We start from the raw sequence: 14,020 nt of genomic DNA, 5'->3' as shown, positions 1-14,020 counted from the left end.
GCATTTCCATTGAAACGTGGGCTCACCGGTAAAAATCAAAGCAATATAATACTACGCGGACGTATATTCTGCACTCGAAGTTCATATATTATTGTACATGTCGGTCTCGGTGAACGTTTGCAATACCATACACGACGACGTTTCCGTATAAGATGGCAGGACATGTGTGTGTGTGTGTGTGTGTGTCTGTGTGTCTATGTATGTGTGTGAGCGTATATATCTAAAGGATTTAATTAAATTTTACCCGTTGCAAATTTTGTGTATAACATATTGACATTCCTAAACAGATGTGGATAAGCATTCAGCTAGAGACAGTTCCAAACACGGAATGAACCATCCATCTCGCGCCCGTTGCTATTACACCGAGTGTAAAGTTTGATTTTAATTATTGACTTTAAAAATACACTTTTCGCGGAATACGAAAAACGCATGAAAGCTTTATAAATTCGACGTTCATCATAGCGTATATGATATTATATTAATACGCGGAACTTCTGAGAGCGAAGGGAACATATTAATATTTATTATGTTTTATCATTAATTTATAAAGCGCGTCAGAAAAAATAAATAATAAAAATATAAGATTGTGCATTATCTATTACGTAATTATAATATGTACATATTTATAGAAATAATTAGGTACAATCAAAATAAATACAATATAAAAACTATGTGTTAGGATCAGGGATCGAAACCGCTTCATATTTTAACGGTTTCGGTTTCGGTTTTTGAGAACGGTTTTCTAAATTTTCTGGTTTTGGTTTAAGTTTTAAGATCGGTTTTTCAAACTTTTTGGTTTTGGTTTCAAAAAAGGTTTTTAAAAAAATTTATCGGTTTCAAGAACGGTTTTTGAAAATGTTTGGTTTTGGTTTTTGGAACGGTGTTTTAAATTTTTATTATATTTTCCTACATCTAAAAACCGTTGACCCAATTTTTATCATCTATCTATTAACTATTAAGGGCTGAGCCTAAAGCCCTAAAAATTAAAATATAGGTATCCGATTTGTACACTTTGTGTAGAATGTACATACAATATGCCAAGTTATGATCAACAGAACTAATTTCGTGTTCTCAACAACGTAGGTAGTAGGTACTTACTTGCTTTTGCATACAACATATCGACTATCCAGTTCAAGACTGCAACAACTCAAAAAAGAACTTTTTTCAGGAGAGCGATTTGAAAAATCATTGAATGTTTGGTCAATTGTAATATATAAAATATATTAGCTAGGAATACAATTTTTGGTATACACATAGGTCTTTAATTAATGTTTCCATTGTTACTAATATCATATAAATATATCAATTAATTTAATGAGTTGTGATCACATATTGCAGTTTTGAATTGAAATATTTTTTTAATAAGGCAGTATGTCAAAATATTGCACTATTGAATTGAAACCCAATACATATTTTATTAGTTATAACTATGAAAATAAACCAAAACAAAATTCCTTTATTTAAAAAATAATAATAAAAAATAATTTTTGAATAACTTCTATATACCTACCTTCTTATAGGTTAATAACAAAATAAAACAAACTAAAAAGAATTACACTTTTTTTAAACAAATAATTAAACAAACTAATTTTGATTACTTTTTACTATCACAAATATTATTATTTAGATCTAATTTTACATTATTATATTTATTAAAAAAAACTTATAGTTAACTATATTAAAATAGTTAAAAAATGTGTTAGTTGTTTAAAATATTTTAAATTAAATCTAAAACTAGGTATTTAAGTTTCACTATCAGTATCAACAATTCTTTTTGAATTTTTTGAGTCTACTTCTAATTGTTGATAAAATGCCCAATGGTTTTTAGGAATTGCATGTGAGTTACATAATGATAATAAGTCTTTCTTTTTTTCTTGACTAATTTTTGGTGTATTCTGTAAAGCACACAATTTTAAGTCTTTAAAAGTTTTTCTGCATTTTTTTCTGGTATCAATAATTTTATAACTTGTATCAGCATAGCTTGTTTTATATTTTAACAAATATGGATTATCATGTTCGATTCTTATCATTTTGATTGAATTCCATAATACATTTTCATCAGTTTGATTTATTTTAAAATTTTGTCCAACATCTAAAGCCAGTTGCTTAAGGTCAAAAAATTGATCTTTTTGCATTTCATGTACAACGTATGGTTTTCCTGTTTTTTTTGCACATTTTATAACTGAAACCCATTGAGATGGCTCATATATGGGCCCACCTTTTAAAATTCGTTTAGCCTCATCCTCAATTCTCGCATGCATAGAGTCCCCCTCGTTTTGTGTATGTCCAACAATTAAATATTTTAATGTAATTGAACGGATGCTAAATTTTTTGACACAGTATATAAGAAGAGAAATTATATACTTATTTTTATTCTGTCCTCCACAATTGTCCGAATAAAATATGATATCTTTACCTTCTTTATTTTGTAAAAACAAATGCAAACATGACCCTATTTCATTTGACCCCCTTTTACTGATACCTTCATGCCAGAAAAAGCATGTACCTTGGTTATTTTTGATGTCATACACAGTAAAGTTGTAACTTGCCAATCTACGTTTGTAATAGAATTGAGAGACTTCTCCCCGAGGAGTAATTAGTACAGCCTGCAAGTCAAAGCAACAAACCACAACATCTTCACCTAGTTTACTATCCTCGTTTTTTTCTTTTCTGCTCAAATTTTTTTCATGTTGATGTTCATTATATTTGTTCTCTTCATTCAACTTGTCATCACCACTTTTGTTTTTATATGATTCACAGCACATACAAAGGTCTTTTTTGGGGGAATGGAAAGAAATATTGAATTCTTCATTAAAAATTGTTTCATAGATATGTTTTTTGCCATAACTAATTTTTTGATTTATACAATTTTCAACATAAAGTTTATACATAAGACTTATATTTAAACTCCCATCAATGAACTTTTTTGATGTTGCTGACCTGCAGTAATGAGATTCAATTGCAGGAAAGGAAGTTATGTGTGATCTTATGTTATCTTTCACTTCTAAACTTATTGCACGTCCATGTTTACCATGCTTGCCACGTTTGTCTTCTTCTAATATCCCATCACACATCTTTTGGGTTGTAGTAAATATAACTCTGCTTGATATACCAAGTGTATTCATGAACATTGTTTTACATACCTTTATTTTTTCATCGTTTACTGTAAAATTGTAACTGTAATTAAGAGATCTATTGGTTGGTAATTTTGATCTATATTTAGGATTAATAGTACTCATATGTCTTATTATAAACTCTCTTTGCTTATTGATGTCAGCCAATTTCCAATAATTATTGTGTATAATAGCGCGTTCATCAATTTTTAATTTATCAGTACATTTCAGTCTACATTTTTCATTGCAGGGAATTTTCATTATTTTTGCAGCTTTAACTTTGTCGTTAGCACCAACATACTCTTTACCAGAATTTTTTAATTGCTTTTTAATATTTTTCTGCCAGTTTTCTTTATGAATTAATCTTTTTCTGGTATTAGTTATAATACTTTTATCAACTGGTGATGTATCTTCCACAACATTTAAGTGCTGGTTCATCACCACATTAGAATGATCATCAGATTTTGATGATGCTAATGAATTATGATCTCCTGGTGGTAAATAATTTGCATCTTTAGTACTGTCATCATATTCAGAAACTGATGATAATTGGTCAAAAATATCTAAAACAAATTCAATTAATCTAGGTAATTACATTATTGTAAAAATTAATAAACATTAATTGTATTATAAAGTTGTATATACCTGTAATATTTAATTCAGTATTCCTTTTTTCCTTAAAATACTGAGAGGAATGTGAAACTAAAGGATCCATAGGTTGCAATTCTAAACATAATGGTTTATCGGTAGCATTTTCTGGGTTTGAAATGTTCTGATTGAATTTATAAAAACAATTAAAATAAATAAATAAAATTGTTTATTAAATTTAAACTATTACCTATGGTAATAAAAGGCACTATTAAAATAAATACATAAATAATTACTCTTTTTATTTCTACTATAGGCACAATTCCAGATGTCTCTAAATTTGATTCAGGTGTAACAGTAAATTCATTATTGGGTTGGTCCATTAGAGTTTCTGAATACTGTGGAATAAATAACTCCGTACATTGCGAATCTAACCACTTTTGTACAAGTTGATTCTTAGTAGGACTTAAATTAATATACTGAAAAGTAACAAATAAAATTAAATGCTTATTAAACAAAATATTTATCAGAGTTATAATTACTAATTATTAATTAGACTTTGTGCATTTTTATTATGCATACTATAATAAAATAATTACCTCATCATTTTTAGGGTACTTTTTTATAATGGGTAAACATTTAGATTTTCTTAAATTTGATACAGCTGTCAATTCATTGTTGAATTTGTTCATTGTAGAATTATAATATACTTTTCTCTTTTCTGCAATAGGGATACAATCAGTTTTGCTTAAGCCTGACGCAATTAATTTTGCTCTTTTTGATTGCTGTATAGACATTTTTGTAATTAAATAACTATTTAAACTATTTAACTAATTAGACTATGGAACTTTATTCACATAAAAATATAGGTAAGTAAACAAACATTTAACGAAAATCACCATAACATAGTTCCACCTAATAATATTACTATCATAATAATAATAATATTATTATGTTTATTAAATTGAATATTAGTCGTTGGTCACTATTTAATTTGTATTATCTTTTTCATTATTTACTCAATTAAGTGATAACTAAAACAAAATCCTTACCGATAAAACTCAACCACGGTTTAAGATATAAATAACTATGATTTAAACATAATTATTATCATAATATCGACATGTTACTTGTAATCGATTAGATTATCAGTTCAATACTGCAATAAGTATACTTATTGCAGTCTTGAATTGGATATGAATAACAAATTTATGTTATTATAAAACGAAATAAGAGCTCTCTAGCGGTCAATAATTTAACTATATTTTATTGCGTTCTTGAACTGAAATCGTCATAATATAATATATAAGATGGTGTACATAACTCGGATTTGTTAAATTTCGAGTTGTTGCAGTCTTGAACTGGATAGTCGATATTATAGAGATCATATTATTATTATCATATTATTCGGTTACATCACATTAATATTTAATTGTTATTTACAATAATATTACATTATATTACAGACTACAGTATAATAAATCTCATGATATGTCATGTTAAATCTCATCTCATGTTATGCTTATGATATTTGAACAAAATATTAAATTTAAATTTAAATGGATAGTTGCTAAAAAAGGTTATTGGAGTATTGATAATTCTGTTATTTAAAAAGGTATAAATACACGTTTAACACGCATTTTTAATCCAAGAGATTGTTAGAAATTTACATATTTCTATTTTTTAATAACATTTGTCGTTTTTAATACCAATACTCAATAGGCAATAAATAATAACATTCCAATTAATATAATATAACAACAATACAGATTACTGATTAGTGATTACAAACATGTATAACCGCATAGAGGCGGACAAAATAATAGTAGTTATATTATATTTTAATTTAGAACCAATGCAATAAGTATAGGAATAATATAAAATATAAATAGAACAATATTCGTATTACCAATAGATATTAATATTTCGTAATACTGATTAGTGATTACCTAAGAGCATCGGGATTTTTATTAATAAATTCCAACATTATATTATTTTCTTCGAATGAAAATACTCGTTTTAACTAGAATTATAAATAAGATAATTAACTTTATAAAATTTGAAGAAACCGATATTGATTTTAAATTTTAATCGGTTTTTCAAGAACTGATCAAGAACGGTTTTTCAATTCTATGGTTTCGGTTTGGGTTTTATAAACGGTTTTTTAAAGACCTCGGGTTTCAGTTATGGGTTTTTAACCGATGTTTTAAAGCTTTTGGTGTCGGTTCCGGTTCCGGTGTTCAATAATGAAAAAAACCGCGATTCTAACCGGTTTTAACCAGTTTTTGAAAAACCGGTTTCGATCCCTGGTTAGAATACAAATATTCTGTATGCATTTGAACATAATTCATTGAGCTTAACATGGTAATAAAGACGAGGTGTCAATACATATTGTGCAGTATTTAACCTGCGCCACAATATTAAAATATATTCACGCAGTGCAATATACGTATGCTACAAAACAAATACGGCAACATTTGCAGTTGTAGTATCCATTGGAACCACATAGGAATAATACTAAAACTTTACATCGAGTAATTTGATCAGAATAAAAAAATCTTTTTTTTTTTTAATAATTTTATCATCCAATTTAGATGTACATTAATATATAATACTTGTAGATGTTAATAAATGACTTGTGTAAAATACTTATTTGAAAACTTTGGTTATGTTATAAAGTCGTAAAAAATTAAATGTAATACAACTGACCTCAGCCATGACCTATACTATCGTAGCTGAGAAACAAGTGTAAAATGAGTAATGAACACATTTCTTCCATGTGTGCACTACCCGTTGTTGTGCCTACGGCGATTATACCAAAAATAATATAATGTAAACACGCAATATTTTAACAAATTCGTGTTGCACTATTTTAACAACTATTATGTTTCACAATACGGACTTGAACATTTATCCATCTCATTATAGTGTACCTAAACTAAACAAGTCACTCAAGTAAATACAACATAGAAGATAGAACGTAATAGTCATATTTTTTTCATAAGCTTCACAGATTGCTGTGAAATTTGATTAGACAAAATGTTTTGATGATGAAAAGAAGAAGAAAGTAATTTTTTTATAAGACTTTCAAAATAAAATGTTTTCTACGTATAATGCCAATTTAAGTATAAAATCAAACTATCAAAAAATACTAATATTACAATAAGTATGAAACATATAGAAACGATGTATTATATTACAAAAGTATTGTGAGTACCTCATAACCTCATAACTCAAAAAAAATATAGAAATATTTATTTCTAACATAAAAATGCAATAGTTATCGTATTGAATAAAAAAAAAATTGTTTGAAGTTAAGGCTCTATTTCTATTAAAAAAAATCATATTTGCTAGGTACATATTACCTATTCATATTAAACGAAACATTTAATCGGTACAACTTTATATATTACATCCACTTGGGATCTTAAATAGGTATCAAAAGACAAAAACCTTTGAAATATAAAAATGACAATTATTACCTACACTTAGACACTTAGTATAGTTTTTGAATTTCGACTAAGAAATGAAAAGTACTTCGATTTTCTTATTGTTCGCACTTGGAGGCCACAGCCATTTATATCAATACATTTGTATCAATAATAAATAAATAAATATATATAGGTCCCTATATAAGTAGTAATTTCCCGTGTGACTGTATTTTGGAAAAAAAGTCGTCGAAAACTAAGTAATCGAACACTGGCAATCATCTAACAACCATAACGTTTGTTTCTTGACAGCTTCAGCGACGACAACAAGGTAAAAAGTATCGGGGGATGAACAAAATATTTGTAACCGAAGATAAAGAATAAACACATTTGTCTACGTCAAACATCGCAAAAGTTTTGACTCCTACGCGGCAGACTAAGACCGTCGTCTTCTTAAAAAATATACATATATACCTATGTATATTTGACTTAACCTAACCGTGGGCACGCGTACCTGTCACCATACGTTTTAAATTTGTATACCTATCTTATTATTTTTATTATTATGTATATGTATAGTAACCGTGGAATAATTCTAGGCGATTCCCCATCTGGGCGATTATCGTTCTGGGCCAAGAAGTTTGTGATGAAAATCTGTGCCCGACAGTCGCATATTTTACCGGGGTTGGGTTTTTATTATTATTATTATTATTATATATTTTCTTTTTTTTTTTTTATGGCGTGTATACGACCGCGTTTCACTCTGCTTAGCGAGTGTAATAATATATGTCTGGCACACTGTAAATTCACACCGCAGTTATCGCAATAACAATAATAATAATGTAATCTTTTTGATTAACGGTTTGTTTGGGCGAGGATTTTCGCTTATATTGCTTGGCGGTGTTATACATGTACGTGAAGCTGCTGTGACGAGGAATGGGAGAGAGGCACACACTTTTTATCCGAATTCAGCCGGCAGCCGCAAATTGGAGTGTCCCCGTTTTACACACCTCCCACACGATCAAGCCACAAAACTTTTAGACTTTTATTATACAGCGCGAAAACACACACTCGTGCGTCACCATCGTTTATCAGTGGCGAGCACGCGAAACCTTCACCGCAATAATAGCTTCGTTTAAAAAAACACGGGCCAACCCACCCTCATTCACACTCACCGCCTTCAGGAAAACTCAAAACCTGGTTAAAAACAATATTTTTATCACGCAAGAGAATTTCAATACTTATATTATAGTTGAATGCGATTCTCAAAGGTTGAGGACTGTAACAATTGTATGTTAATCGGGAAGGTACGATCATCGTAGTATTATAGTTAGAATTTCAACGCAAAGTCCATTATTTATTAGGTGCTCTAGGAAAATGCATTCCAAGTACATGATTCGTTTCGTGTAGCAGGTATACTTAAAAGGAAGGTGGTACTTTTATTATGCGTTTTTCGATTATTTTAAGCATTTATAGGTCGTTTAATATCATTTATTTTTAGTTCACAATATACATATTAATACATTTTTCGAGATTTTGATGTAAATTAAGAAATTCAAAATAATATATTGAGAATAACTCTATTTTCATAATATTTGCTTTGATAAATTTTAGATATTTTATATATAATACACGAAAAGAATAATGCTTTTATTTATCTCTACCAATTATCAGATGCAGTGTCTTATACTATAAGACTCAAACAAATAACAAATAATTGGTCAGTTGGTGATAATTGCAATCTCAGTGATTTCCAGTATACCTACTGTTTATTTATTGCATAATACGATTAGATGTCGCCTATGTTTGAAATTTAGTTTTTGTATTATTACTACTTTAGCTAATATAAAGTGTTAAAAATAACGAAAGTTAATTTTTTTGTCGACTGCGTGGTTACGTATCTGTAAACAAATTGTAGTAATTTTTGGTTATTTTTTAGAGCATATATTGATAGTTTTCAGAGGATTAATACCAGGTCCAAATTATAAGTGTTTGCCTAAACACAATCTAACTATTTTACACCGGACAGTTGAGACTATTTTACTCCAATATGACTTAAACAGCAGAAAGTACATGAAAATAAAAGTACTCGCATCGAGCACGCTTGCAACTGCGATACTTCAAACAAAAATAATATATAAATATGAATGTGGATACAATTTTACATAGATAGGTAGGTACCAGTGAAAACGGAGCGATGCTGATGATAGTTTAAAGTTTAATAAGTTTAAATTAAAGTTCGAAATTGATCGTGGGATGAGCGCAGCGCGTCGATATTATATACATATCATTAATTAATATTTAAGTTGCCGCGATCTAACAAAATATTCAAATATCCTGAACAAGATGTTATTTTGTTACAGACTTTTCCTATACCTAAGTTATATAGCTTAAAACAAATTAAGACGATATTCAAAGGGATCGCTGTCATCAGCAAGTGCCGGACAGCTGCGATGGTGGAAGAAACTCACATACAAAAACCGGTTAAAAACGTTTTCGCAATTATCATAATGACTGTTATGAGAGCGAAAATATGTTGTACTTTTTTTTAAAAAGCATTTAAATAGTGTCAATCATCACCTACTAGCAGTCGACGGCCGCGATGTTCGTTTTTCATCGAAAAATCACGCGTATAATATGTATTTTCAACTTTTCAAGGAAACGTCAGCGTGGAGAGGGTCATTGCTCATTGGTCTTCTTTAACAGCTTCCGTCCGGCCCGATTTATTCGTAGCAATTTATCGCCGGAACGTGCTGCTATATATATACAACCTCACTATATCCTCTCCCTTGACACCGCAAAACGTCTCTCAGTTCCCTCTAAAATGATGACAGTGACCTTATACATATTATATCTGAAACGTCTAGATATAAAACGTGGGGCAAAAATGCACTCAAAAATCATGTGTGTACCGTTTTTCAGCAAATTCGGAATTAATACAAAACACACACTCTCGTTGCGAAAATTCGTCTCTTTTCAAGAAGGTAACATCAAAGTGGCAAACGCAGTGCAACGTGTGTGTGTGTGTGTGTGTGTGTGTGTGTGTGTGTGTGTGTGTGTGTGTGTGTGTGTGTGTGTGTGTGTGTGTGTGTGTGTGCAAACGATATACCGTACGTGTATAGGCCGGTGAAAAGACTCCGAGACGGCGGTTGGTGTAAATATGAATAATAAACGCATTTAAATATTTATACACGTGTGTGAGAATTCTATTGCGAGTAATGGGGATTTTGGCAATGCGGGAGAGGGCGCTGCCGTGGTGATGTTGCAGAGCAAAGTAAAAAGCAAAAATCGCAGAGTTCCGACAACGACGACGGATAGAGAGTCGATGGGGAGTCAGGTCACGTCTTCTGCTCACAGGACCCTGCTCGAGGACGGGTGCACGTGTGTGCGTGATAGCATATTATATGCGTATATATGTAATATATATATGCGCGTGTGTACCGATGGTTTCCAGATATATCCATACAGTTCAACTGTAAGTCGTTTGAGAGGCAAGACGGCATGCGCGGAGGTGAGGATCATTTGGGTCATGATATAAGCCACCAGGTTTTTGCGGTGGAATTCAAAGGGCGAATAAAATATCGCATTCGCTCGACCGTGTTGTGTGGTGGTGGTGGTGGTGAGGGAGAAGGATTGGAGGGCGAATTATCCTTCGGCATTTGAATGTGTGAGAGGAATATAATAATGTATATGGGTATAAGGTTTACGTGTATATATTATTATATTGCACCACTTTTGGTTTTTATTAAAGCTCGCCAAACATTAATTTCACTATAGCTAAATATACGAATACAAAATATGGAAATACCTACGTAACTATAATATTAATTTCGGTTTCCATATCTGACAACTTTTATGTGTTCGTATATTATACTCATCATAATATATTATACACATTTAATATTTATACTAATAAGTCGTGCATATAATAAAATTTAGAAATTTACTCGAGCGGACGGAAGTTAACATTTACCGATTGCCGATTATATCATTTTTAATGACGAGTCTTTGTCGTGATTTATTGTATACAATATACGGTCAACGTTTAAAATAATATGATCGCCGAGTCACACGTCCGTCCTAATTGTTTTTAAAGGTACAGAATAATATTTGTATACTGTCAGACAGATTTCGTCCTTATTGCAGTCCTCACGAATGTAATATCACACATTCACGTTATTCGTTGCTAAATTCCATCAGAATTTTATAAATAAACAAAATTTCAAACTCTAGCCACTTATGCACGCGAAGCATTCTGCATAGAACTAACTGTATAAATTATATGCCAAACATATTATAATATAACTACATGTTATGCAGTTATAAATTATAAAGCTTTGGTTTACAGGTAAATCTGAATCATCCGAATTCAACCAAATCTCGGAAATTTTTTAACAAAAATTATTTTCCTATGGGTTGACGAAATCATTTTTGGAAATCAAATATATTTTATATGAAGATATACTGTGGCGGAATTAAATAATAGAAACGCCGTCGTCTCTGTCTACAATAATGTCACATATTATTATTCTTAAAACAACGGTGCGCCGCGGTGCTCTTGACGCGTATATATAATATGTATATATATATATATATTCCAAGCGAAAATGAAATAATAAACGATTTTCAACATTTGTCAAATTCGTCACATACACACACACACACGACCATAATATTAATATATATCAGGGTCATGTAAATTTACATAAAATATACAATGTGAGTATAATAATATATATATATATATAATAGTGTGTGTGTATATTTTGTATAATATAAATGCAAACCGTTTTTCAGTTTTCGCGGCCGAGCTTCAAAAACAATATGACACGCAATGCGTAATTATAATAGCGTTTGTTATAATGATGATAACAATGATAATGGCGAAGCATAGTATATAGTTAAGTTTCAGCTTTTTGAACTCTCATTGTGTGTGTGTACAGCGATGGTGGTGATTGCACGAAAAAGGAAAGGGGCGAGGCGTATTATTACTCAACTAAGTAAAGCTTTTTGAATGGGATAGCCGAACAAGAGCCTAATGCGGGTCTGGTGGCCCTATACGATACCAATATTATATGATAATATAATTATGGGAAATCGTGCTCTCCGGGTTAAAGTGGTGGCCGCCCGAGGAGATGACACACGACGCCACCTTCATAAGAGGAGGTGAGCGAAGAGGAGAAGATTTTCAAAAACGTAATTTCGGTGACGAACTCTGTCAACACATATAATATTTTATTATAATAATTACAAATTTGGGGTCTGATGTGGCTCAATAGTTGGACTCGGTTACAAACATGTTCAGAGATAAAGTGTCAGTCAGCGTCTCTATAGTTTCCGGGTGGATGACCACACTGATTTTTGATAACGAATCCTTGCCCCACATGCACATGGTCCTCAACTAACTGTAACCTCCCAACAAATTACCAATAGCTCTATAGTAGCAGATGCTTACGTTCAATAAAAAAATATATACAAATAAATTGTTCGAGGATAATATGAAAAAAAGCGTATACAAAATACATTATACAACAGTATAATAAATAATAATAATATGACACATAAAATATGCACACATTTTATATCATTAAGCTCTCGCGTGCACATAGTAATACTATTGCGAAAATGATGGAAATGTGATGCAACGGTGTCCATCTCATAAAACCGGCGAGGCGATTTTCATTGGAAAATATCCGGTTAAAACATATACGAATATTATCATTAATATGAGAATAATGATTATTAATAATGATACATAGCGTACGCGATTGTGGCTTATACTTTATATCACATGTTCGTACACATCTTAAATCAATCAATGATAGTATGATTATTATTATACATCCCTTTTCCCACATCTCGCACATTTATAATAATGCCTTACGCCGGTTTAACGGTATATGTTTAATGTTTATATTGTTGTAATTGCTCGTGGTTCAAAGCAACAATATACTAGCTGTGCCCCAAAATCAACTAAAAATTAGAAACAATTCAGACTCGAGTATATGGGGTTGCTAATCTGTAACCGAGAAATGCTATATATTACCCTTCCCCTCTACCACCAACGATAGCCTACACACAACACATCCCTAAAATCCCCATTTTGGGTGCCACACACATTATAATATATTGAACATAAAATACACTGTTACAAAACTAAAATCGAAAGGAATGTATATCATATAAATCAATGATCACACAATATAATATTATTATGCAACACGATACTATTATATTGTGTTCGAATAGGTACCTACTCAAAAGGATATATGCTGGAAGACGATCCAAATTGCGCAAAATATTTATATATTTACTATACAATTGTGTAGGTGGGTATGTGTTTTTATTGAGAAATCCAAAACTCTATAGTCTATATCATGTTCCTGCACAGAGGTAAATCAAAAGAATCCAAACATTTTTGTTTGTTTGTTATTTATTTTTTTTTTTTAATAATATTCAACGAAACAATCGGGGCAGCTGAATAAGTTCTTGTGGAAATCGAAACCACGCGTACATGTATTAATATTATCTATTCAACAATAAATGCAGTTCGTCGATTGCATCACAATATTAACGCATGACACCCGTACTATACCTACATATAGCTACTCGTTATCTACGAGTCGTTTGATTTCTTCGTGTGTGAGTATACGTAAGTAGCGATGGAGTTATTATCTAATAATAATAATAATAATAATATGTGTACTTATAAGCGAGTTGTTGTTAGTTGAGGGGTATCGTGTAACTGCATGACGGACGAGGTGAACCATCAACTGCTATGCATTTCAACGGAACTATATCGCTCAGCATCGTATCGGGTTTTCAGGGCGATTTCAGTTTAAGCGCGCGCTAAATGGGTTATCGAAATAGTTTTCCGACGGAGCAGAATTT

The 14,020-nt window shown here is 31.0% G+C and overlaps 2 protein-coding genes across 3 annotated transcripts in view; both read right to left on the bottom strand.

The window, feature by feature from the left end:
- hiw (MYC binding protein highwire) overlaps positions 1-14,020 on the bottom strand; it is a 302,801-nt gene that overhangs the window by 220,648 nt on the left and 68,133 nt on the right. The window lies entirely within an intron of this gene.
- LOC149058427 (uncharacterized) lies at positions 1,494-3,856 on the bottom strand. Its single transcript, XM_089219245.1, has one exon. The coding sequence runs from the start codon at positions 3,549-3,551 to the stop codon at positions 1,743-1,745; it is 1,809 nt and encodes a 602-aa protein (XP_089075371.1). The 5' UTR covers positions 3,552-3,856; the 3' UTR covers positions 1,494-1,742.

The sequence above is a fragment of the Diuraphis noxia genome, unplaced genomic scaffold, assembly GCF_037042655.1.
Source record: "Diuraphis noxia isolate RWA-SAM2 unplaced genomic scaffold, SU_Dnox_SAM2 contig0002, whole genome shotgun sequence".
Taxonomy (NCBI): Eukaryota; Metazoa; Arthropoda; class Insecta; order Hemiptera; family Aphididae; genus Diuraphis; species Diuraphis noxia.
The sequence above is the reverse complement of the archived record's forward strand: the minus strand, read 5'-3'. Positions and strand labels throughout refer to the sequence as shown.